The 22,459-nt window shown below is 41.7% G+C and overlaps 1 protein-coding gene and 1 long non-coding RNA gene across 4 annotated transcripts in view; one reads left to right on the top strand and one right to left on the bottom strand.

The window, feature by feature from the left end:
• The window catches only part of SC5D (sterol-C5-desaturase), a 28,773-nt gene extending 9,015 nt beyond the window's left edge, over positions 1-19,758 (bottom strand). The window contains exons 1-2 of one of the 3 annotated variants that reach the window (XM_081541633.1): positions 2,435-2,544; positions 295-339 (exon numbers count right to left, since the gene is read on the bottom strand). In XM_081541633.1, coding sequence (XP_081397759.1) covers positions 295-334 — 40 coding nt within the window. In that variant the 5' untranslated portion in view covers positions 335-339; positions 2,435-2,544. Of the gene's footprint in view, positions 1-294; positions 340-2,434; positions 2,545-19,577 lie in introns of those variants that run through there. The other 2 variants (XM_081541635.1, XM_081541634.1) reach the window with 2 other exon arrangements.
• The window catches only part of LOC145526283 (uncharacterized), a 58,291-nt gene continuing 54,936 nt past the window's right edge, over positions 19,105-22,459 (top strand). The window contains exon 1 of the long non-coding RNA XR_014068827.1: positions 19,105-20,298. This is a non-coding gene — a long non-coding RNA (uncharacterized LOC145526283). The remainder of the gene's footprint in view (positions 20,299-22,459) is intronic.

Here is a 22,459-nt window from a genome sequence, read left to right as displayed (position 1 = left end):
ATTAAGTAATGTCCGAAACAAACATTTAAGAAGAACCTAACAACTGAAAAAAAGATTGCTATATCACTAAAGGCTGCTTCCCTAGTAGCTCAGATGGTAAAGAAACTGCCTGCAATGCAGGAGACCTGGATTCGATCCCTGGGCTGGGAACATCACCTGGAGAAGGAAATGGCAACCCACGCCAGTATTCTTGCCTGGAGAATCCCATGGACAGAGGAGCCAGCAGGCTAAGTCCATAGGGTTGCACAGAGTCAGACATGATTAAAGCAAATTAGCATGCACACACACACTCACATTTTAAAGGCTGGTCGGAGTTGGTGAACCGGTCTCGCATATTACCTATAATGCCAAACAGCCATAATTCCATACATAGTAAGTCTCCTACACACAAATAAGTTCTGTTCCTAAGTCCAACAAAGTCAGCCAAAGTATCCAATAACACAATCAGCTACATAGTACTGTTCTGTAATAGGTTTATAATGCTTTTCACACAAAGAATACACAAAAAACAAACAAAAAATAAAACATTTTTAATCTTACCATACAATACCTTGAAAAGTACAGTAGTACAGTACAATAGCTGGCATACGGACAGGGGCTGGCATCGAGTGAACAGGCAAGACTTATTGACTAGAGGAGGGACAGTAGGAGAGAGTAGGAGGGAGATGGTAGAGCTGAAGGACTGTCAGCAACAGGAAATGGAGGGCAAGCTGCAATTTCACTGAGATGACAGAACGCACGTTCACACCTTTGAAAGTTCAAAACTTGAAGGCTCCTATGTAGGGGACTTAGTATAGTATCTGGAACAGTATCGTGTAGCCAAAAATAACTCAAACATTAACCATGAGCATTCTTTAACTTTTTTTTTTTATATTTAACTTTTAATGTCTGATATAAGTAAAGGCTTTAATAAGCTCTCAGTCCCTACCTATTAAAAAAAACTCTTAACTGAAGACCATGCGAGTTGTATGGATTTGCATATTCCCTGTACATAACTGCTGTGATAGTAAACCAGTTCCTAGAAGAAAGGAGGAAATGTACCTCAGACCATCTGGAGGCAGCTGAGATACTGTGAGATGAAACCTGTTTTAAAGTGTTTTCAGAATTTGTGGGATGTAGTAATTAGGTATTCACAAATATATTGCTGTAATTTCTGACATCTAACAAAAAAAGTTTGAAATCGCTAACAATTACGATCTCAAAACTGCAATCAATTTTGAAGTTTATATTCAAACCCACATCTATGAAATGGAGAAAGCATATCTAGGTTAGGTTACAAAACTGTTCTAAGATTTAGAGATGAACTATAGGATGTGGCATTATCTAACATGTGAAACATCCTCAACAAACAGGAGCTATTATTACTACTGTTACAGGAACCACAGCTGGGTCAACATTACTCTAACCTAAGGAAGAAAAAGTGTTATTTGATTTAAAAAAATTGTTCATGTCTAATATCAACATTTACTATATATGAAGTACTGTAAATATTAACTCATTTAACTCTTTCAAGATACACCCTAAAAGTTAGGTACTAGTATTATTCTTATAAGAAATCTGGACACAAAATTCCCAGAGCGATCAAGTAAACACATGCTGGGGCTAGGATTCAATCACCCTCAGGCTGGTTGCAAAATCCACGGACTTTAACCAAGTTCTACTGCCTCTTCATTCCTATCTCTTCAGCTCCTTAAATTTTTAAATTCTCAATGACTTTAGAAGCTCACATACTTTTGCATATAATTTTAAAGTGTTTACACCCCTAAAGCCAGGGGCTCTACAGCCATCTTAATTACACTACAATAACTGGGGCTTGCACAAATAATCTCCAGTTCTTCAGTCTAATTCCTTTGCCTCTTGAGGAAGAAGAAAAAAAAAAATCCCCCAAGAACAGAAAGAAATTCGTCGCAAAACGCTTTACTAGCGTTCAGTGGACTAACTTGCCTTGTAATAGATTTTCCCAATAGCCAACATCAAATACTTCATTTTCTTCAGGTCCATTCTCATGTTTTGATTCTTTCACGTCCAAGCCTCCTCGTGCCCTGAAATACGCGGTCTGGCCAGGCAGAGGCCCCTAACCTGAAGGTCTCCGGCCGCAACTCGCCTCCCGCCAGCCGCCGGCCAGCGCGCGTGCCCTGCGCCCTGCACTCGCCCCGTCACAGCCCCCCACGCAGCTACCTGCTCGTCCCTGTCAATGGTCAGCGCAGGAGTCCTTGAGCCAAATTTCGCAGACAGAGCCCCAGCTCCTGCCCAGGGCCTTACGTCCAGGAAGCAGTCAACAAACGCCAGCGGGATGGGGGAGAGGGGAGGGACAGACACGCTCTCAACTTCAACTCCTGGGAATTGACCCCATCCCCCACCCCTTTCTTCCTCTCCTCACGCATCCCGCTCAGGTGTATTCGGCCTCCTTTCCCAGCCCCCATGTCATCCTTACCTAGAAAGAATCGGCCGCCCGCTGCCCGGCTGCCGACTTGGTTCCTCCGGGTCCCCTGCAGTTCCAGCTAGTGGACCGCCGAGGTCAGCCAAGCTGCCGAAGTCTGGAAGGGCGTAGCCTGACCTCACGCTCGGGGTGGCCGGCGCCGCCAGCCAATCAGAGGCTAGCGACATAAGCTGATATGACGGCAGATCGCGCGACTTGGCTGACGGCGGCTCTCAGCGGTCACGTGGGCCCGCGCGCTCGGACACGCCCCTTTCGCCCCTCTCCCGCTGAAGGGAGGCGGGGACACGGTTTAGGTACCAAAGTGGCAGAGCGTGGGGTTTTATGTTGGGTTTTTGTTTGTTTTTTGCTTTCTCACTGGCGCTGGCGTGTATAGCGCAGTCTTGTAGGAAGCAGGTTACAGTTCAGTTCAGTCCAGCTCTCAGTTGTGTCCGACCTCGTGGACTGCCGCACGCCAGGCTGCCCTCTGTCCATCACCAACTGCCAGAGCTTGCTCAAACTCCATCCAGTGGGTGATGCCATCCAACCATCTCATCCTTTGTCCTCTCCTTCTCCTCCCGCCTTCAGTCTTTCCCAGCATCAAGGTCTTTTCCAATGAGTCAGTTCTTCGCATCGGGTGGCCAAAGTATTGAAATTTCAGCTTCAGCATCAGTCTTTCCAATGAACGTTCAGGACTGATTTCCTTTAGGATGGACTGGTTGGATCTCCTTGCAGTCCAAGACACTCTCAAGAGTTTTCTCCAACAAAGGCATCAATTCTTCGGTGCTCAGCTTTCTTTAGAGTCCAACCCTCACAGCCATGTATGACCACTGGAAAAACCGTAGCTTTGACTGCTGCTGCTGCTGCTGCTAAGTTGCTTCAGTCCTGTCAGACTCTGTGCGACCCCATAGACGGCAGCCCACCAGACCGCCCTGTCCCTGGGATTCTCCAGGCAAGAACACTGGTGTGGGTTGCCATTTCCTTCTCCAAAGCATTTAAGTGAAAAGTGAAAGTGAAGTCGCTCAGTCGTGTCTGACTTTTAGCGACCCCGTGGACTGCAGCCCACCAGGGTCCTCCGTCCATGGGATTTTCCAGCCAAGAGTACTGGAGTGGGGTGCCATTGCCTTCTCCAACTGTGCCTTGAGGGAAATAGATATTTCCTTTGATGTATGTGTTGGAAGCATTTTCAACTTAAGAAGGCATAAGTTGTCACTTTGCTAGTACCTGTTTCTCAGTCTGGGGCCTACTCTTTTCTGTAACATTAAGTGGTTTGAATTTGGCCAAACCAGTTTAGGTAGTGTTGAAATGCCAGAAATCTTTTTGTAGTACAGATAAAGCAGATTTATGCAAGCTAATTAGTAAATCTGTAGCTCCCTAGATGTTTGCTTTTGCATGGGAATGCGTAGTTTTTATTTTTGTAGTTATTAGCTTTTCTAAATATGAATTGCAGTGGTCACACTTGTGAATAGACCTTCCTGGAAACCTCAGTGGAGTGGTTAGCAGAGTCCAACCAGCACTGTCCAATTAGTTTAGAGCTTCCTGGAAAAAAAAGAGTCAGGCCACACCAGACCTGCTAGATCAGAAACTCTGGGAAGACCTCAAGAAGCTGGATTTAACAAAATGAGTTGATTCCAGTGTTTGATGAAATTTGGGCACCACTGCTCTAGTGAATATACTTTAAAGATAAAGTTTGGGTCGCAAAAGTAGGAAGACAAGAGATGCCTGGAGTAGTAGACAAGTTTGGCCTTGGATTACAAAATGAAGCACAGCAAAGGAGTTTTGCCAAGAGAATGCACTGGTCATACAAACACTCTCTTCCAACAACACAAGAGAAGACTGTACATGTGGACATCACCAGATGGTTAATACCAAAACCAGATTGATTATATTCTTTGCAGCCAAAGATGGAGAAGTTCTATACAGTCAGCAAAAAACAAGACCTAGAGCTGATTGTGGCTCAGATCATGAACTCCTTATTGCCTAATTCAGACTTAAATTGAAGAAATTAGGGAAACCACTAGACCATTCAGGTATGACTTAAATCAAATCCCTTACAATTATACAGTGGAAGTGACAGATAGATTCAAGGGATTAGATCTGATAGACAGAGTGCCTGAAGAACTATGGAGGGAGGTTCATGACATTGTACAAGAGGCAGTGATCAAGACCATCCCCCCAAAAAAGAAATGCAAAAAGGCAAAATAGTTGCCTGAGGAGGTCTTACAAATAGCTGAGAAAAGAAGAGAAGTGAAAGGCAAAGGAGAAAAGGAAAGATATACCCATTTGAATGCAGAATTCCAAAGGATAGTATGGTGAGATAAGAAAACCTTCCTCAGTGATCAGTGAAAAGAAATAAACAATAGAATGGGAAAGACTAGAGATCTCTTCAGGAAGCTTAGAGATACCAAGGGAACATTTCATGCAAAGCTGAGCACCACAAAGGACACAAATGGTATGGACCTAACAGAAGCTGAAGGTATCATAAAGATGTGACAAGAATACTCAGAAAAACTATACAAAAAAGATGTTTCTGATGCAGATAACCAGGATGGTGTGATCACTCACCTAGAGCCAGATATCCTGAAGTGCGAAGTGAGGTGGGCCTTTGGCAGCATCACTACAAACAAAGCTAGTGGAGGTGATGGAATTCCAATTGAGCTCTTTCAAATCCTAAAAGATGATGCTGTTAAAATACTGCACTCAATATGCAGGAAAATTTGGAAAACCCAACAGTGGCTAAAGGACTGGAAAAGGTGAGCTTTCATTCCAATCCCAAAGAAAGGCAATGCCAAAGCATGTTTAAAAGTGAAGTCGCTCAGTCGTGTCCAACTCTTTGTGACCCCGTGGACTGTAGCCTACCAGGCTCCTCCGTCCGTGGGGTTCTCCAGGCAAGAATACTGGAGTGGGTTGCCATTTCCTTCTCCAGGGGATCTTCCCGACCCAGGGATTGAACCCAGGTCTCCCTCATTGCAAGCAGACGCTTTACCCTCTGAGCCACCAGGGAAGCCAAGCATGTTTAAACTGCTGCACAATTGCACTCATCTCACATGCTAGCAAAGTATTGCTCAAAATTCTTCAAGCTAGGCTTCAAAATGTGAACTGTGAACTTCCAGAAGTTCAAGCTGGTTTTAGAAAAGGCAGAGGAACCAGAGATCAAATTGCCAACATCTGTTGGATCATTGGAAAAACAAGAGAATTCCAGAAAAACATCTACTTCAGCTATATTGACTATGCCAAAGACTTTGTGTGGATCACAACAAACTGTGGGAAATTCTTCAAGAGATGGGGATACCAGACCACCTTGCCTGCCTCCTGAGAAATCTGTATGCAAGTCAAGAAGCAACAGTTAGAACTGGACATGGAACAACAGACTGGTTCCAAATTGGGAAAGGAGTACATGAAGGCTATATACTGTCACCCTGCTTATTTAACTTATATGCAGAGTACATCATGCAAAATGCCAGACTGGATGAAGCACAAGCTGGAATCAAGATTGCCAGGAGAAATATCAATAACCTCAGATATGCAGATGATACCACCCTTCTTGCAGAAAGCGAAGAAAAACTAAAGAGCCTTTTGATGAAAGTGAAAGAGGAGAGTGAAAAATTTGGCTTAAAGCTCAACGTTCAGAAAACTAAGATCATGGCATCTGGTCCCATCACTTCATGGGAAATAGATGGGGAAACAGTGGAAACAGTGTCAGACTTTATTTTCTTGGGCTCCAAAATCACTGCAGATGGTGATTGCAGCCATGAAATTAAAAGACGCTTCCTCCTTGGGAGGAAGGTTATGACCAACCTAGACAGCATATTTAAAAGCAGAGACGTTACTTTGCCAACAAAGGTCCGTCTAGTCAAGGCTATGGTTTTTCCAGTGGTCATGTATGGATGTGAGAGTTGGGCGGTGAAGAAAGCTGAGCACCGAAGAATTGATGCTTTTGAACTGTAGTGTTGGAGAAGACTCTTGAGAGTCCCTTGGACTGCAAGGAGATCCAACCAGTCCATCCTGAAGGAGATCAGTCCTGGGTGTTCATTGGAAGGACTGATGTTGAAGCTGAAACTCCAATACTTTGGCCACCTCATGCGAAGAGTTGACTCATTGGAAAAGACCCTAATGCTGGGAAGGATTGGGGGCAGGAGGAGAAGGGGACTACAGAGGATGAGATGGCTGAATGGCATCACCGACTCGATGGGCATGGGTTTGGGTAGACTCCGGGAGTTGGTGATGGACAGGGAGGCCTGGCATGGTGTGATTCATGGGGTCTCAAAGAGTCGGACACGACTGAGCGACTGAAATGAATGGCTGATTCTTGTTGAGGTTTGACAGAAAACAGCAAAATTCTGTAAAGCAATTATCCTTCAATTAAAAAATAAATTAATTAAAAAAAACCACTAAGATCATGGCATCTGGTCCCATCACTTCATGGCAAATAGATGAGGAAACAATTGAAACAGTGAAAGACTTTATTTTCTTGGGCTCCAAGATCACTGCAGATGGTGGCTGCAGCCATGAGATTAAAAGACACTTACTTGGAAGAAAAGCTATGACCCACCTAGACAGCACATTAAAAAGCAGACACATTATTTTACCAACAAAGGTCCATCTAGTCAAAGCTATGTTTTTTCCAGTAATAATGTATGGATGTGAGAGTTGGACCATAAAGAATGCTGAGCACAGAAGAATTGATGCTTTTGAACTGTGGTATTGGAGAAGACTCTTGAGAGTCCCTTGGAAGCAAGGAGATCCAACCAGTCCATCCTAAAAGGAATCAGTCCTGAATGTTCTTGGAAGGACTGATGCTGAAGCTGAAACTCCAATACTTTAGCCACCTGATGTGAAGAACTGACTCATGGGAAAGACCCTGATGCTGGGAACGATTGAAGGCAGGAGAAGAAGGGGGCAACAGAGGATGAGATGGTTGGATGGCATCACCGACTTGATGGATATGAGTTTGAGCAAGCTTCAGGAGTTGGTGATGGACAGGGAGGCCTGGTATGCTGTAGTCCATGGGGTCACAAAGAGTCGGACATGACTGAATGACTCAACTGTTCTAGTGAATTTGTCCTTTTGAAGAAAATCTGACTAGTACTTAGATTTTGCTCCCTCCGGAGTAACAAATAGAAGAAAATATATGAAGTGGGAGATGACTAACTTACGGAAGGGATATTTCCATTTCCTTATAGGACAATCAGAAGTGCTGCAGTGTAAGGGGAGAAAAATCAGGCTGTGCTTCCCTAGTGGCTCAATAGTAACGAATCCAACTGCCAATGCAGGAGATGTGGGTTTGATCCCTGGGTCACGAAGTACCCTGGAGAAGGAAATGGGAACTCACTCCAGCAGTCTTGGCTTGGGAAATCCCATGGACAGAGGAGCCTGGCAGGCTAAAGTTCATGGGGTTGCAAAGACACAGGACATGACTTAGCAGCTAAACAACAATAATCTTGAAAACCTTTTATATGAGTATTGTTTTAAATAGCCCTGGAAAATAATGAAGATTTACAGCTAGTAGCCTTCTCTTTGATTTACCCTTGTATATCTGCTTCCATCATTTGAGTAGAATGCTTGTCAAAGATCAGTTATATTTGTTTTCCATTTTTGATCTAAACTAAAATGGACTGGAATGGGTGAATTTAACTCAGATGACCATTATATCTACTACTGTGGGCAAGAATCCCTTAGAAGAAATGGAGTAGCCGTCATAGTCAACAAAAGAGTCGAAAATGCAGTACTTGGATGCAATCTCAAAAATGACAGAATGATCTCTGTTCATTTCCAAGGCAAACCATTCAATATCACGGTAATTCAAGTCTATGCCCTGACAGGTAATGCTGAAGAAGCTGAAGTTGAACGGTTCTATGAAGACCTATAAGACCTTCTAGAACTAACACCCAAAAAAGATGTCCTTTTCATTGTAGGGGACTGGAATGCAAAAGTAGGAAGTCAAGAAACACCTGGAGTAAAAGGCAAATTTGGCCTTGGAATCCAGAATGAAGCAGGGCAAAGGCTAGTAGAGTTTGCCAAGAGAACACACTGGTCATAGCAAACACCCTCTTCCAACAACACAAGAGAAGACTCTATACATGGACATCACCAGATGGTCGACACTGAAATCAGATTGATTATATTTTTTGCAGCTAAAGGTGGAGAAGCTCTACACAGTCAGCAAAAACAAGACCAGGAGCTGACTGTGGCACAGATCATGAACTCCTTATTGCAAAATTCAGACTTAAATTGAAGAAAGTAGGGAAAACCACTATACCATTCAGGTATGACCTAAATCAAGTCCCTTATGATTATACAGTGGAAGTGAGCAATAGATTTAAGGGACTAGATCTGATAGACAGAGTGCCTGATGAACTATGGGCGGAGGTTCGTGACATTGTACACGAGACAGGGATAAAGACAATCCACAAGAAAAAGAAATGCAAAAAAGCAAAATGGCTGTCTGAGGAGGCCTTACAAATAGCTGTGAAAAGAAGAGAAGTGAAAAGCAAAGGAGAAAAGGAAAGATATACCCAATTGAATGAAGAGTTCCAAAGAATAGCAAGGAGAGATAAGCAAGTCTTCCTCAGTAATCAGTGCAAAGAAATAGAGGAAAACAATAGAATGGTAAAGACTAGAGATCTCTTCAAGAAAATTAGAGATAACAAGAGAATATTTCATGCAAAGATAGGCTCAATAAAGGACAGAAATAGTATGGACCTAACAGAAGGAGAGGATACTAAGAAGAGATGCCAAGAATACACAGAAGAACTGTACAAAAAAGATCTTCATGACCCAGATAATCATGATGGTGTGATCACTCACCTAGAGCCAGACATCATGGGATGTGAAGTCAAGTGGGCCTCAAGAAGCATCACTACGAACAAAGCTAGTGGAGGTGATGAAATTCCAGTTGAGCTATTTCAAATCCTAAAAAGTGATGCTGTGAAAGTGCTGCACTCAATGTGCCAGCAAATTTGGAAAACTCAGCAGTGGCCACAGGACTGGAAAAGGTCAGTTTTCATTCCAATGTCAAAGAAAGGCAATGCCAAAGAAGGCTCAAACTACCACACGATTGCACTCATCTCACACACTAGTAAAGTAATGCTTAAAATTCTCCAAGCCATGCTTCAACAATACGTGAACCGTGAACTTCCAGATGTTCAAGCTGGTTTTAGAAAAGGCAGAGGAACCAGAGTTCAAATTGCTAACATCCGTTGGATCATCAAAAAAGCAAGAGAGTTCCAGAAAAACATCTATTTCTGCTTTATTGACTATGCCAAAGCCTTTGACTGTGTGGGTCACAACAAATTGTGGAAAATTCTTAAAGAGATGGGAATACCAGACCACCTGACCTGCCTTTTGAGAAATCTGCATGCAAGTCAGGAAGCAACAGTTAGAACTGAACATGTAACAACATGGTTCCAAATAGGAAAAGGAGTACGTCAAGGCTGTATATTGTCACCCTGCTTATTTAACTTATATGCAGAGTACATCATGAGAAACGCTGGGCTGGATGAAGCACAAGCTGGAATCAAGATTGCCAGGAGAAATATCAATAGCCTCAGATATGCACATGACATCACCCTTAGGGCAGAAAGCAAAGAGGAACTAAAAAGCCTCTTGATGAAAGTGAAAGAGGAGAGTGAATAAGTTGGCTTAAAGGTCAACATTCAGAAAACTAAGATCATGGCGTCTGGTTCCATCACTTCATGGCAAATAGATGGGGAAACAGTGGAAACAGTGACAGACTTTATTTTCTTGGGCTCCAAAATCACTGCATATGGTGACTGCAGCCATGAAATTAAAAGACGCTCCCTCCCTGGAAGAAAAGTTATGACCAACCTAGACAGCATATTAAAAAGCAGAGACATTACTTTCCCAAAAAAGGTCTGTCTAGTCAAGGCTATGGTTTTTCCTGTAATCATGTATGGATGTGAGAATTGGACTATAAAGAAAGCTGAGCACCAAAGAATTGATGCTTTTGAACTGTGGTGTTGGAGAAGACTCTTGAGAGTCCCTTGGACTGCAAGAAGACCCAACCAGTCCATCCTAAAGGAGATCAGTCCTGAATGTTCATTGGAAGGACTGATGTTGAAGCTGAAACTCCAATACTTTGGCCACCTGATGCGAACAACTGACTCATTGGAAAAGACCCTGACGCTGGGAAAGATTGAAGGTGGGAGGAGAAGGGGATGACAGAAGATGAGATGGTTGGATGGCATCACTGACTTGATGTGAGTTTGAGTGAACTCTGGGAGTTGGGGATGGACAGGGAGTCCTGGTGTGCTGCAGTCCGTGAGGTTGCAAAGATTCAGACATGACTGAGCGACTGAACTGAGAACTAATTTGACCTAAAAATATTCACATCTTTAAAAAAATTGAGTGTTATGTTGTATTCATTGGGAATTTTTAGGACTTCAAGCCTGGGAGACAGCATCTCAAGTAACCCTGAGAGAACTGCTCTGAGGAGGTGCGTGTGTGTGGTGTGGGGGAGGATGCGTAAGGAGTCAGGTTATATAGAAGTCTGCAACAGAGAGCAGGTAGTCTGAACATCAGAAGTATTTTTGTGAATTAAAGAAAACCAGATATCCCAAGTTAAGGAATTTAGTGCTTTTCTATATATGGGAAAATACAAGTGTTTGGGCTCACTGAAATCATTCCTTTCAAGTGCATCTCAACTATCTGGGGCCGGTGTCCTGTGTTTTTCACATTCTGAGCTCCCTTGGGCTAACCATAGGGAGTGGCTGCACTTTGATGGCTCTTAGCAGGTTTTTTTCTCCTTCCTGAGTGCCCTTAGGGCTCACCAGCTCACATTGGAAGGCTGGAATCACTGATGACTAGGATATCTTTGTTTTCTGAGATGGCAGGAAATACTCTATTTCTCACCATCTATTTATTTCCCTGTACTCCTCATAATTATGTAATTAAATACATAAATTAATAAAATTTGAGTCTGCAAAGAAAAAGAATTGTTTTTTCTACGAAAACCAAGAAGAATGCTTTGAAAATATTAGATAAGGACGAATGCTAATAAAATATACATTGAATTGGGTTTAGGTCTGGAGGTTATAAAAGACTAGAGAAATTTTTAAAACTGTATGTGCATTTTATTGTATATTCATTTCCATCTCAATTTTAGAATGTCTTCATCACATTGTCCAGGAATGTTTAAATTTTCATGAAGTATATTTATCTCGCTTGCTTCAATAAAATATTTGTTGGTTTTCTTTTTTTTTTAAGTATCGGTTGGTTTTCTGATCATATTACTGCTGTTTCCTTTACTAATATTTAAAATAACCATTACAGAGTGGTTTGTTACAAAAACATTTAAAAATCATCTCTCATGTAGGGCATTAGGAGGTATAAACTATTATGTATTATAAACTATTATGTATAACATTTATATGTAAATACAGTATATACATTGAATCACATTAATTATAAGTAACCCAGAACTGTTGACAAGAAATTAATACTAAAATTAACTATAGTTAGAGCTTTTCCTGGTGCCTCAGACAGTGAAGAATCTGCCTGCAATGCAGGAGATGTGGGTTTAACCCCTGGGTCGGGAAGATCCCCTGGAGAAGGGAATGGCAACCCATTCCAGTGTTCTTGCCTGGAAAATTCCATGGACAGAGGAGCCTGGCACTCTACAGTCCATGGGGTTTCAAAGACCCGACTGAGTGACTTTCAATTTCAGACCTTAAAAAGAGCTTCCCAGGTGATGCAGTGGTAAAGAAAAAGAAAAACAAAAAACTCCCATAATAGAAATTCTGCTGCCTTTTAATTTTTAATATCAGATACACAGAACATATATCTTCTGTGTATCTGAAATATCTCTTTCTATTAGGAAGAGATTCCTTGTATGTTTTTTTCTCCTAACTTTTCTGTTGCTTACAGTGGAAAATATGTCTCAATTTCATGTTTTTAATTAAATGTTTTTGCCTCATTAAAAACTGAAACTAGAGAGTTACTTATTGAATAAACCTTTTTCTCAGATGTTATCTTCTCAGATTTTTATTGTCAAAAGCATTTCTTGCATGTCTGCCATGCAGAGACCTTTGTACTCAGTGCTCTGTGAAGTAATATTTAAGAGTATATCGAAAGTTCTAGACTACTTGGGATAATATATACTGTGAATTCTCATTTTTCTGCGCTGTGTATCCCTTATGTCCGAGAGGAAGATGTGGAGGAAAAACAGCGGCAACAACAACAATAACTAATATTAGCAGCAGTAAGCGTATGTATAGAATAGCTTAGTGAAAAGGTGCATAGGATGATTGTTGGGTAATGAAGTAGAGTCAGTGGGGTTCAGTTTACTTTTGGTTGTGCAAGCTTTGATTTGATGAGATTAATCCTCCTAATGTAAGAAGACGAGTAACCGTTGTTCCATAGAGAGTCTCCCCACAGTGATGTTCTTTTCCTAGATCTTCCAACACTGTGACATCCAATATGATAGAGGCTCACTATGTGTAGTGACCCCGGACTGTAGCCCGCCAGGCTCCTCTGTCCATGGAATTCTCCAGGCAAGAATACTGGAGTAGGTAGCCATTCCCTTCTCCAGGGGATCTTCCCAGCCCAGGGATCGAACCCAGGTCCCCTGCATTGCGGGCAGATTCTTTACCATCTGAGCCACCAGGGAAGCCTGTGGTTAAATTTAAATAAGTTAAAAAAAGTTTTAAACTCAGTTCCTTGGTTGCAGTAGGCAGATTTTAAGTGCTCACTGGCCGTTTGCGGCTCGTGGCTATCATACTGGATTCCATAGTTATCAGACATTTCCATTGTCACAGGAAGGTCTGTTGGGCAGCACTGTTTATCTTCCATGTCTCTACCTTCCTTGTGTGTGTGTGTGTGTGTGTGTGCATGATAGAGTTACAATGACTACTTTAATGTTCTTGTTTGCTAATTCTAATCCTTGTGTCAGTTTTTTGAATTGAGGTACATTTCATTTATGTTAATAATGTAATAGTGGTTTACATCAGCACTGCTGCTGTAGTGGTAATATACAAGATCCCCAGTGTTATATTAGCTTCAGGTATACAACACAGTGATTCAAAATTTTTATGGATTATGCTCTCTTTAAAGTCATGGAATACTGGCTATATTCCCTGTGCTGTACAACATATCCTTGTAACTTCTTTGTTTTGTATATAGTAGTTTGTACTTGTTAATTCCACAACCCTATCTTGCCCCTCCCTCTTTCTTCTTTCCACTGATAACCTCTAGTTTGTTCCTCTTTTTTGTTAAATCCACTAGTTTTTTTTTTTTTTTTAATTTTTAGGTCCCATATTTAAGGGATAACATCCAGTATTTGTCTTTTTCTGACTTATTTCACTAAGCGTAATATGTTTCAGGTCCATCTGTGTTGTTGCAAACAGGAAAATTTCATTCCTTTTTATGGCTTAGTAGTATCCCATTGTGTATGTGTATGTGTGTGTGCATCATATCTTCTTTATCCATTCATCTGTTGATGGACATTTAAGTTGCTTCCATATCTTGGTTGCCGTAAATAATGCTTCTGTGAGCACTGGTACACATATATCTTTTTGAATTAGTGTTTTTGTCTTCTTCAGCTTAATATCCAGAAGTGGAATGGTCATTTTATTTTTAGCTTTTTGAGGAACCTCTATACTGTTTTCCAAGTAGCTGCATCAATTTACATTTCTACCAGTTGTGCTTAAGAGTTCCCTTTCTCTACTTTCTTGTGAACATTTGTTGTTTGTGGTCTTTTTGATGATAGCCATTCTGACAGGTATAAGATGGTATCTCACTGTGGTTTTAATATGCATTGGAGAGGGAAATGGCAACCCACTCCAGTATTCTTGCCTGGACAGAGGAGCCTGGTGGGCTATATGGGGTTGCACGAATGAGCAACTTCTCTTTCTTTCTTTTCTTTGATAGGCATTTCTCTGATGATTAGCACTGTTAAGCATCTTTTCATGTACCTGTTGGCTATCTGTATGCTTGTTTTAGAAAAAAGTCTCTTCAGGGTCTTTTGCCTGATTTTAACCGGGTTGCTTGTTTTTAATATTGAGTTGTCTGAACTGTATATATTTTAGATGTTAACCCCGTGTTGGTTGTATTCTTTGCAAATGTGTTCTCCCATTCAATAGGTTGTCTTTTAATTTTGTTGATGGTTTTCTTTGCTGTGCAAAATCTTTTAAGTTTAATTAGGTCCCATTTGTTTATTTCTGCTTTTGTTTCCTTTGCCTTAGGAGACAGATCCAAAAAATATATTGCTATGATTTATGTCAAAGAGTGTTCTAGCAATGTTTTCTCCTAGAAATTTTATGATTTCTGGTCTTACATGTAGGCATTTAATTCATTTTGAGTTTATTTTTGTATAAGGCATTAGAAAATATTCTAATTTCACTCTTTAACATGTAGCTGTCCAGTTTTCCCAGCACCACTTATTGAAGAGGCTATCTTTCCTCCATTGTATGTTCTTTTCTCCTTTGTCGTATATTAATTGACCATTGGAGTGTGGGTTTATTTCTGGGCTCGCTATTTTGTTCCATTGATCTATGCGCCCCCCCCTTTTTTGTGCCAGTGCTATAGGGGTTTTGTTTGTTTGTTTTTGGCTGCACATGGCTTGCAGGATCTTAGTTCCCTGGCCAGGGATAGAACCCATGGCTCTTTCAGTCAAACTGCAGAGTCTTAACCACTGGTCTGCTAGGGAAGTCCCCTATATTGTTTTGATTACTATAGATTTGTAATGTAGACTGAAGTCAAAGAGCATGATACCTCCAGCTTCTTTTTCAAGATGGTTTTATCTATTTGGGATCTTTCGTGTTTCTATGCAAATTTTAAATTACTTGTTCTAGTTCTTTGAAAAATGCCATTAGTATTTTGAAAGAGATTGCATTGAATCTATAGATTGCTTTGAGTAGTATGATTGTTTTAACAATATTAATTCTTCTAGTCCATTAACACTGTGTGTCTTTCTTTCTGTTTGTCATCTTTAATTTCTTTTATCAGTGTCTTATAGTTTTCCAAGTACAGGTCTTTTACCTACTTAGTTAGATATATTCCTAGGTGTTTTATTCTTTTGGATGCAATTGTAAATAGGATTATTTCCTTGCTTTCTCTTTCTGATAGTTCATTGTTAGCGTATAGAGATGCAACAGATTTCTGTCTATTAATTTTGTATTCTGCAACTTAACCAAATTCATTGATGAGCAGACTGCAGTTCAGTTGCTCAGTAGTGTCTGACTCTTTGCAACCCCATGGACTGCAGCATGCCAGACTTCCCTGGCCATGGAATTCTCCAGGCAAGAATACTGGAGTGGGTTGCCATTTCCTTCTGCAGGGGATCTTCCCAACCCAAGGACTGAACCCAGGTCTCCTGCATTGCAGGCATATTCTTTACCTTCTGAGTCACCAGGGAAACCCAGGGAAGTATTTTAGAGCCCTCAAATCTAGTAGGAGTCTGCATTCAATCTGCTTTATAAGTGTCTTCATTTGTCTCAACTTTGAACAAACTGAAACAGGAAATCCAATGCAAAGCACTAGAGGTATAGTGTATATATGAAAGATTGCTCAGAACTCCAGTCAGAACTATACTCAAAAGAAAGTCCTTAATGAATGGGGAATAAATATTTAGAATATAAAGTTGACTATGCTCATTAACACCTTTCTGTGAAAGGAAAATAAACTTTTCTCTGGACTAAATCTCTAATATTTTGGGTGTCTGTAACATGAAGCCTAGCTTACATTCTTATCAATATGTATACTTTAAGAATTTTATTTTAAATTCTAAATATTTGTTTATTTTCACTCGTGTAACAAGTCAAGTGGATGATCTCGGTCAATGGGTAGCCCTCCTCCACATAATGATTTGGGGATCTAGGCTTTTCCATCTTGTTGTTGTTCAGTCACCAAGTTATCCGACTCTCTGAGACCCTATGGACTGCAGCTTGCCAGGCTTCCCTGCCCTTCACCATCTCCCGGAGTTTGCTCAAACTCATGTCCATTGTGTCGGTGATGCCATCCAAACATCTCATCCTCTTTTGCCTCCTTCTCCTACTGCCCTCAATCTTTCCCAGCATCAGGTTCTTTTCAAATGAGTCAGTTCTTCATATAATGTGGCCAAAGTATTGGAGCTTCAGCATCAGTCCTTCCAATGAATATTCAAGGTTGAATTCTCTTACTACTGACTGGTTTGATATACTTGTAGTTCAAGGGACTCTCAAGAGTCTTCCAACACCACAGTTCAAGAGCATCACTTCTTTGGTACTCAGCCTTCTTTATGGTCCAACTCTCACATCCATACATGACTACTGGAAACATCATAGCTTTGACTATACAGACCTTTGTCAGCAAAGTTCTGTCTCTGCTTTTTAATATGCTGTCTAGGTGTGTCATAGCTTTTCTTCCAAGGAGCAAGCATCTTTTAATTTCATGGCTGCAGTCATTGACCACAGTGATTTTGGAGCCCAAGAAAAGAGAATACGCCACTTTTTCTACTTTTTCCCCATCTATTTGCCATGAAGCAACGGGACCAGATGCCATGAACTTAGTTTTTTGAACGTTGAATTTTAAGCCAGCTTTTTCCACATCTTTTAGCTCTGTCATTATCATAGCTTGCTGTATATTAACTGGAGAAGTAGGAAAGAAGGTATGAATCATGCATAACCACTTTTTTAAAAATTTGGTCTAAAAACTCCTCTCATATTCTCTAGACTACCGCTCAGTCATGTGACCACATCTAACTATTAGGGAGGCTGAGAAATATAGTCTTTATTCTGGTAATCTATTTGTTCAGCTAAAATCAGATTTCCATCACTGTAATAGTTATCTATTGCTTTGTAACAAATCACCCCCACACATAGGGGCAGAGAACAATAAACCTTTGCTTCATGGCTTCTGTGGGTGGAGAATCTGGATGCAGCTTGGCTGGAGTCTCTGGCTCTGGATCTCTCAGAAGTTTCTGTCAAGGTATCAGCCAGGGCTGCCATCATCTCAAGGCTGTATTTGGGGAGGATCCCTTCCAGCCTCACTCAACTGACTGTCAGCAACCTCAAAAGTTCTGCTTATAAGGATAAGGTCACCCACAGGGCCATCAGCAACCAGTAGGTCCTCATTGGCTGTTGGCATAGAGACTGGTTTCTTGACATATGGGTGGTGAGTAATGCTCTTTGTTCTTCTTTCTTCATGGACGGCTCAAGGTGGAGTCACTTGCGGGGGAAAAATGCAAGCCAAGAAGGAATTGCTGTTGCAACCTCTCCCAGGATGGAATTTTAAATCACTCAGTCTGGGGTTCCCTGGTCAGGACTGGTGAGCTAATCTGCTTAAGGCCCCCTGTCTTCCCCCTTGCCTGAAACAACCCACTCTTTTAACTTCCTTGTCCCACCCTCTTTCTACCTATAGAAACCTTCCATTATGTTTTTATTGTTGTTTGTTTTATACTCTAGTATTTATTTTATACAACAAACAACAACAACCAAAAAAAAATGGAATTATTTTATGTTATGTCAGGTTCATTTGAATTTCAAAAATTTTAAACATAGGAAAAGTAGTTGTGCGTGCATGCGTGCTAAGTTGCTTCAGTCATATCCAAATATTTGCAACCCTATGGACTATAGCTGACCAGGCTCCTCTGTCCATGGGATTCTCCAGGCAAGAATACTGGAGTGTGTTGCCATGCCCTCCTCCAGGTGACCTTTCCCACACAGGAATCGAACCCTGATCTCTTATGTCTCCTACATTGGCAGGTGGGTTCTTTATTGCTAGGGCCACGTGAGAAGCCCCCTAAACAGTGGTTAGGGACTGACATTTGTATCAACAGTTGATAAATGCCTTAGATTGTTCATTGGCAGCAGGGTACAAAGGTGGTGCTAATGCCAATAGGGCACTATGGAAGTTAGTCTAAAAATTATCATGAGGCTTTATACAAGCAATCACATTTGCTGCTGTTTAAGAATTTAGGGACACAGTCTTATTCTAATGCTAAGCAGTCATTTCACATTTCAAATATTATGAAATACTTAATAATTAGTTTGGCAAATATTTCAAAGTAAAGTAGAAATTTATTTATAATGACCTCAGGTGGCCTTGACCTGCAGCAGCTTGAAGCAGAATTTTCAGTTCCCAGCCAGAGATTGAAGTGGGGTCACGACCATGAGAGCTGAATCCTAACCACTAGACCAGTGATTTTGTAGAGAAGAATCCCCACAAAGATGGAAAGTGGTGAAACAAGTAAAGTGTTTATTGGGAGGAAAAAGAATACAGTACTTGTGGATAGAGGACTTCCCTGGTGGCTCAGCAGTAAAGAATCCTGCAGCTCAGGAGACACAGGTTCAGTCCCTGGGTTGGAAGATCCCCTGGAGGAAGAAATGGCAACCCACTCCAGTATTCTTGCCTGGGAAAGCCCATGGACAGAGGAGTCTGGCGGACTACAATCCAGGGGGTTGTAAGAGCCAGACACGATTTAGTGACTAAACCACCACCACCACCACTTGTGGATAGACACACAGGCAGACTCAGAGGGTCGCGGCCTTATGGTAGTTTAATTCACATATATGGGAGCATTTCTTCTGGATTTCCTTTGGCCAGTCATTTTGATTTGCCTGGTTCAGAGTCTGTGTTTGGTATATCTCAGGACCCTCCCATTGATTCAATAGACATGGACTTGGGCAAACTCCAGGAGATGCTGAGGGGCAGGGAAACCTGGTGTGTTGCAGTCCATGGGGTCATAAAGAGTTGGACACTACTTGGCGACTGAACAACAACAACAAGGATTCTCCCATGCGCTCACACATCTCTCAGCCAAGGTGGATTCCAGTGAAGGCGCCTATGGGCAACCTTGACATCACTCCCCTCTCAGCTGGTCAGAGGAGATGCTGCCCAAATCCGTGATTGCTTGATAAGTTAAGTAGATCTTCAAATTTACCAGGTTGAGTTTTGATTTTTTTAACAAGGAAGGAGCAGTGTCCATAAAGACCCCTGTGAATTACAGGGAGCAGAAACAACGCCTCTTCAGAAATAGGTGATAAAACGAGGCTATTGAGAAGGAAGAGATTTTCCTCTACTCTTCTGATTTCCTCTGGCTGGTCTAAGAATTAAGCTGACATGAGACAGATTAACAAGAGAACATCAAACACCAGTTTAATAACACGTATACATGGGAGAGGCCCAGAAAAACTGAGTAACTCACCAAAATGGCTCAAGTCCTCACCTTACATATCATCCTCAGCTGCAGACAAAAGAGGATGCTGGAGATAGTGGTTTTAGGACTTCAGAAGAGAGGAAGGCAATTCCTGTGGACGTGGAAAAGCAAACGCTTGGTAAACAAACACCATCTAGGCCATGCCACTGTGAAACATAGCCATCACGCCCAGAAGTTCCCAGAAATAACCAAGGGAGACTTTGAGTCAGACCCACAGGTAATTACAGAACAATTAATCTGTGACATATGAACTACTCATGTTCAGGTGTTGGCATTCATCCACGTGTGGCCTGCTGGGGCCTGAAGATATCTGAGTTGTAAATATCAATTTTGACTAAAATAGAATCGGAGCACAGAGAAAACATTGACTTACTGTTTAAGGAATGCAAAGCAGCTTATGGGAGTTCACCAGTGTCAGGAGGTGGATGAGACTAGGAAGAGAAGGGGGCTGCTTCTGCAGTGGGTGACAAATCACAGCATGCAGCACGTTCTGGGATGAAAAGTGGGATGATCATGTGGCTAAACCTGAGAATCTTTTTTCTTTGGGCTGTGCTGTGTCTTCATTGTGGCACCAGGCTAAGTTGCCCTGGCACATGTAGGATCTTAGTTCACTGTCCAGGGGTCGAACCCGAGTCCCTAACATTGGAAGGCAGATTCTTCACCCGTCAACCATGAGGGAAGTCTCAAGAATTGTTTTATAAACAAGACAGAAGGAGGACGGACTGATCACGTGAGTTCTGTTTGTTGGAATTCTTTGAGGTCTGGGATGAATTTCTCTGTGGGGGAGTTTAATTTGCTTCTGTCAGGTTTCTGGGGATTCTACTAATCCAAGATCACTCTAATTGAAACTCTCATTTTGAGGTGTTTAAGACCACCAAGATGACAAGAAATTGGCCTGAGACCTGAATTCAGAAACAGAGAATTTCAGTTCTAAATTCTCATTGGCAATATCTCCCCTTTTTGCTAGTGTATTTAATGCCTTTGGAGTCTGCTGGAGTGGAGTGGGGAGAGAGATTTTTGTGAAAAAGTAGATATCCAGATACTTATATCACCAAGTAATCAGAAACAGAATGAAAATTACCTTTCTGATAAAAGAGGCTGGCATTTTATTTACTGGCATTTTTACATAATGAGAAAGCTATCTCCAAATGTCTTTGCTTTAGAAAGTGTTGGGGAAAAGAAAGAAATAGAATGGCTGATCCAATTGTCAGTGAGCTGGACTTTATCCCCCAAACATCTTTTATTTACTCATTGCCTTGCTTGTTACCAATGGACTTCATTTTTTTTTATTTTTTGGCTGTGCTGGGTCAGCATTGCTGCACAAGGACTTTCTCTAGTTGTGGGGAGAGAGGGCTACTTTCTAGTTGCAGTGCACGGGTTTCTCATTGCGGTGGCTTCTTTTTTTGTGGCTCCAAGGCTCCAGAGTTCGAGCTTAGTAGTTGTGACCCACAAGCTTAGTTGCCCAGCGACATGTGGAATCCTCCGGGACCAGGGATCCAACCTGTGTCCCCTGCATTGACAGGCAGATTTTTAGCCACTGGACCACCAGAGAAGTCCCACCAATGAATAGACTTTATTTATTTATTTATTTATTTGCCAGCATTTTATTTTTTATTTATTTATTTATAAATTTATTTATTTTAGTTGGGGGCTAATTACTTTACAATATTGTGATAGTTTTTGCCATACATTGACATGAATCAGCCATGGGTTTACATGTGTTCCCCTTCCTGGACCCCCCACCCACCTCCCTCCCCATCCCATCCCTCTGGGTCATCCCATTGCCCCGGCCCTGAGCCCTTGTCTCATGCATCGAACATGGAATGGTGTTCTCTTTCACATATGATAATATACATGTTTCAATGCTATTCCCCCAGAACGTCCCACCCTCACCTTCTCCCTCAGAGTCCACAAAATTGTTCTATGCATCTGTGTCTCTTATTCTGTCTTGCATATAGGGTTACCGTTACCGTCTTTCAAATTCCATATATATGCATTAGTATACTGTATTGTTGTTTTTCTTTCTGGCTTACTTCACTCTGTATAATGGGCTCCAGTTTCATCCATCTCATGAATAGACTTTAAATGCCAGAGCTAATTTTTATTTTGGCCCCTAGTGCATGCATGCATGCTAAGTCACTTCAGTAGTGTCTGACTTTTTGCGACCCTATAGAATGTAGCCTGCCAGGCTCCACACTGTTGTAAAGTAATTATCCTCCAATTAAAATAAAGAAACATACTCTATATATATTAGGGGAAGAAAAAGAATACTGGAGTGGGTTGTCACGCCCTCCTCCAGGGGATTTTTCCCAGCCCAGTGATCGAACCCCTGTCTCTTACATCTACCTGTGTTGGCAGGCGGGTTCTTTACCACTAGTGCCATGTGGAAAGCCCCCTGGCCCCTAGTTTAGTGACATAAGATTTCAGTTGCCTCCTAAGTAAAAACAGAACACTGACTCACACTGTGAATCACATTTTCTATGCCTGCCCTTACAAAGTAACCATTGGGTGGCTTAAAACAATAGAAATGTATTGTCTGACAGTCCTGGAGGCTGGAAGCCCAAAAATCAAGGTGCTGGCAGGGCCATGTGCCCGCTGAAACCTCCAGGGAAGAGCTTCCATGCCTCTTCCTAGCTTCAGGTAGAGGCCAACAATCCTTGGTGTTGCTTGCTTTGCAAGCACCCTCTGGTATTACATGATGTTCTCCTGTGTGTCTGCCCTAATTGCCCTCTTCTTATTAAGGGACATCAGCCGTATGGAATTAAGAGTCCTCCCTACTCCATCATGACCTCATTTTAGTTAATATTTATCTACAACAACCCTATTTCCAAATAAGGTCACATTCTTTTTAAAATTAACAAATTAATTTATTTCTGGCTGCACTGGGTCGT

The sequence above is a fragment of the Giraffa tippelskirchi genome, chromosome 11, assembly GCF_054371585.1.
Source record: "Giraffa tippelskirchi isolate mGirTip1 chromosome 11, T2T-mGirTip1v1.2.pri, whole genome shotgun sequence".
In the NCBI taxonomy this organism is placed as follows: domain Eukaryota; kingdom Metazoa; phylum Chordata; class Mammalia; order Artiodactyla; family Giraffidae; genus Giraffa; species Giraffa tippelskirchi.
The sequence above is the reverse complement of the archived record's forward strand: the minus strand, read 5'-3'. Positions and strand labels throughout refer to the sequence as shown.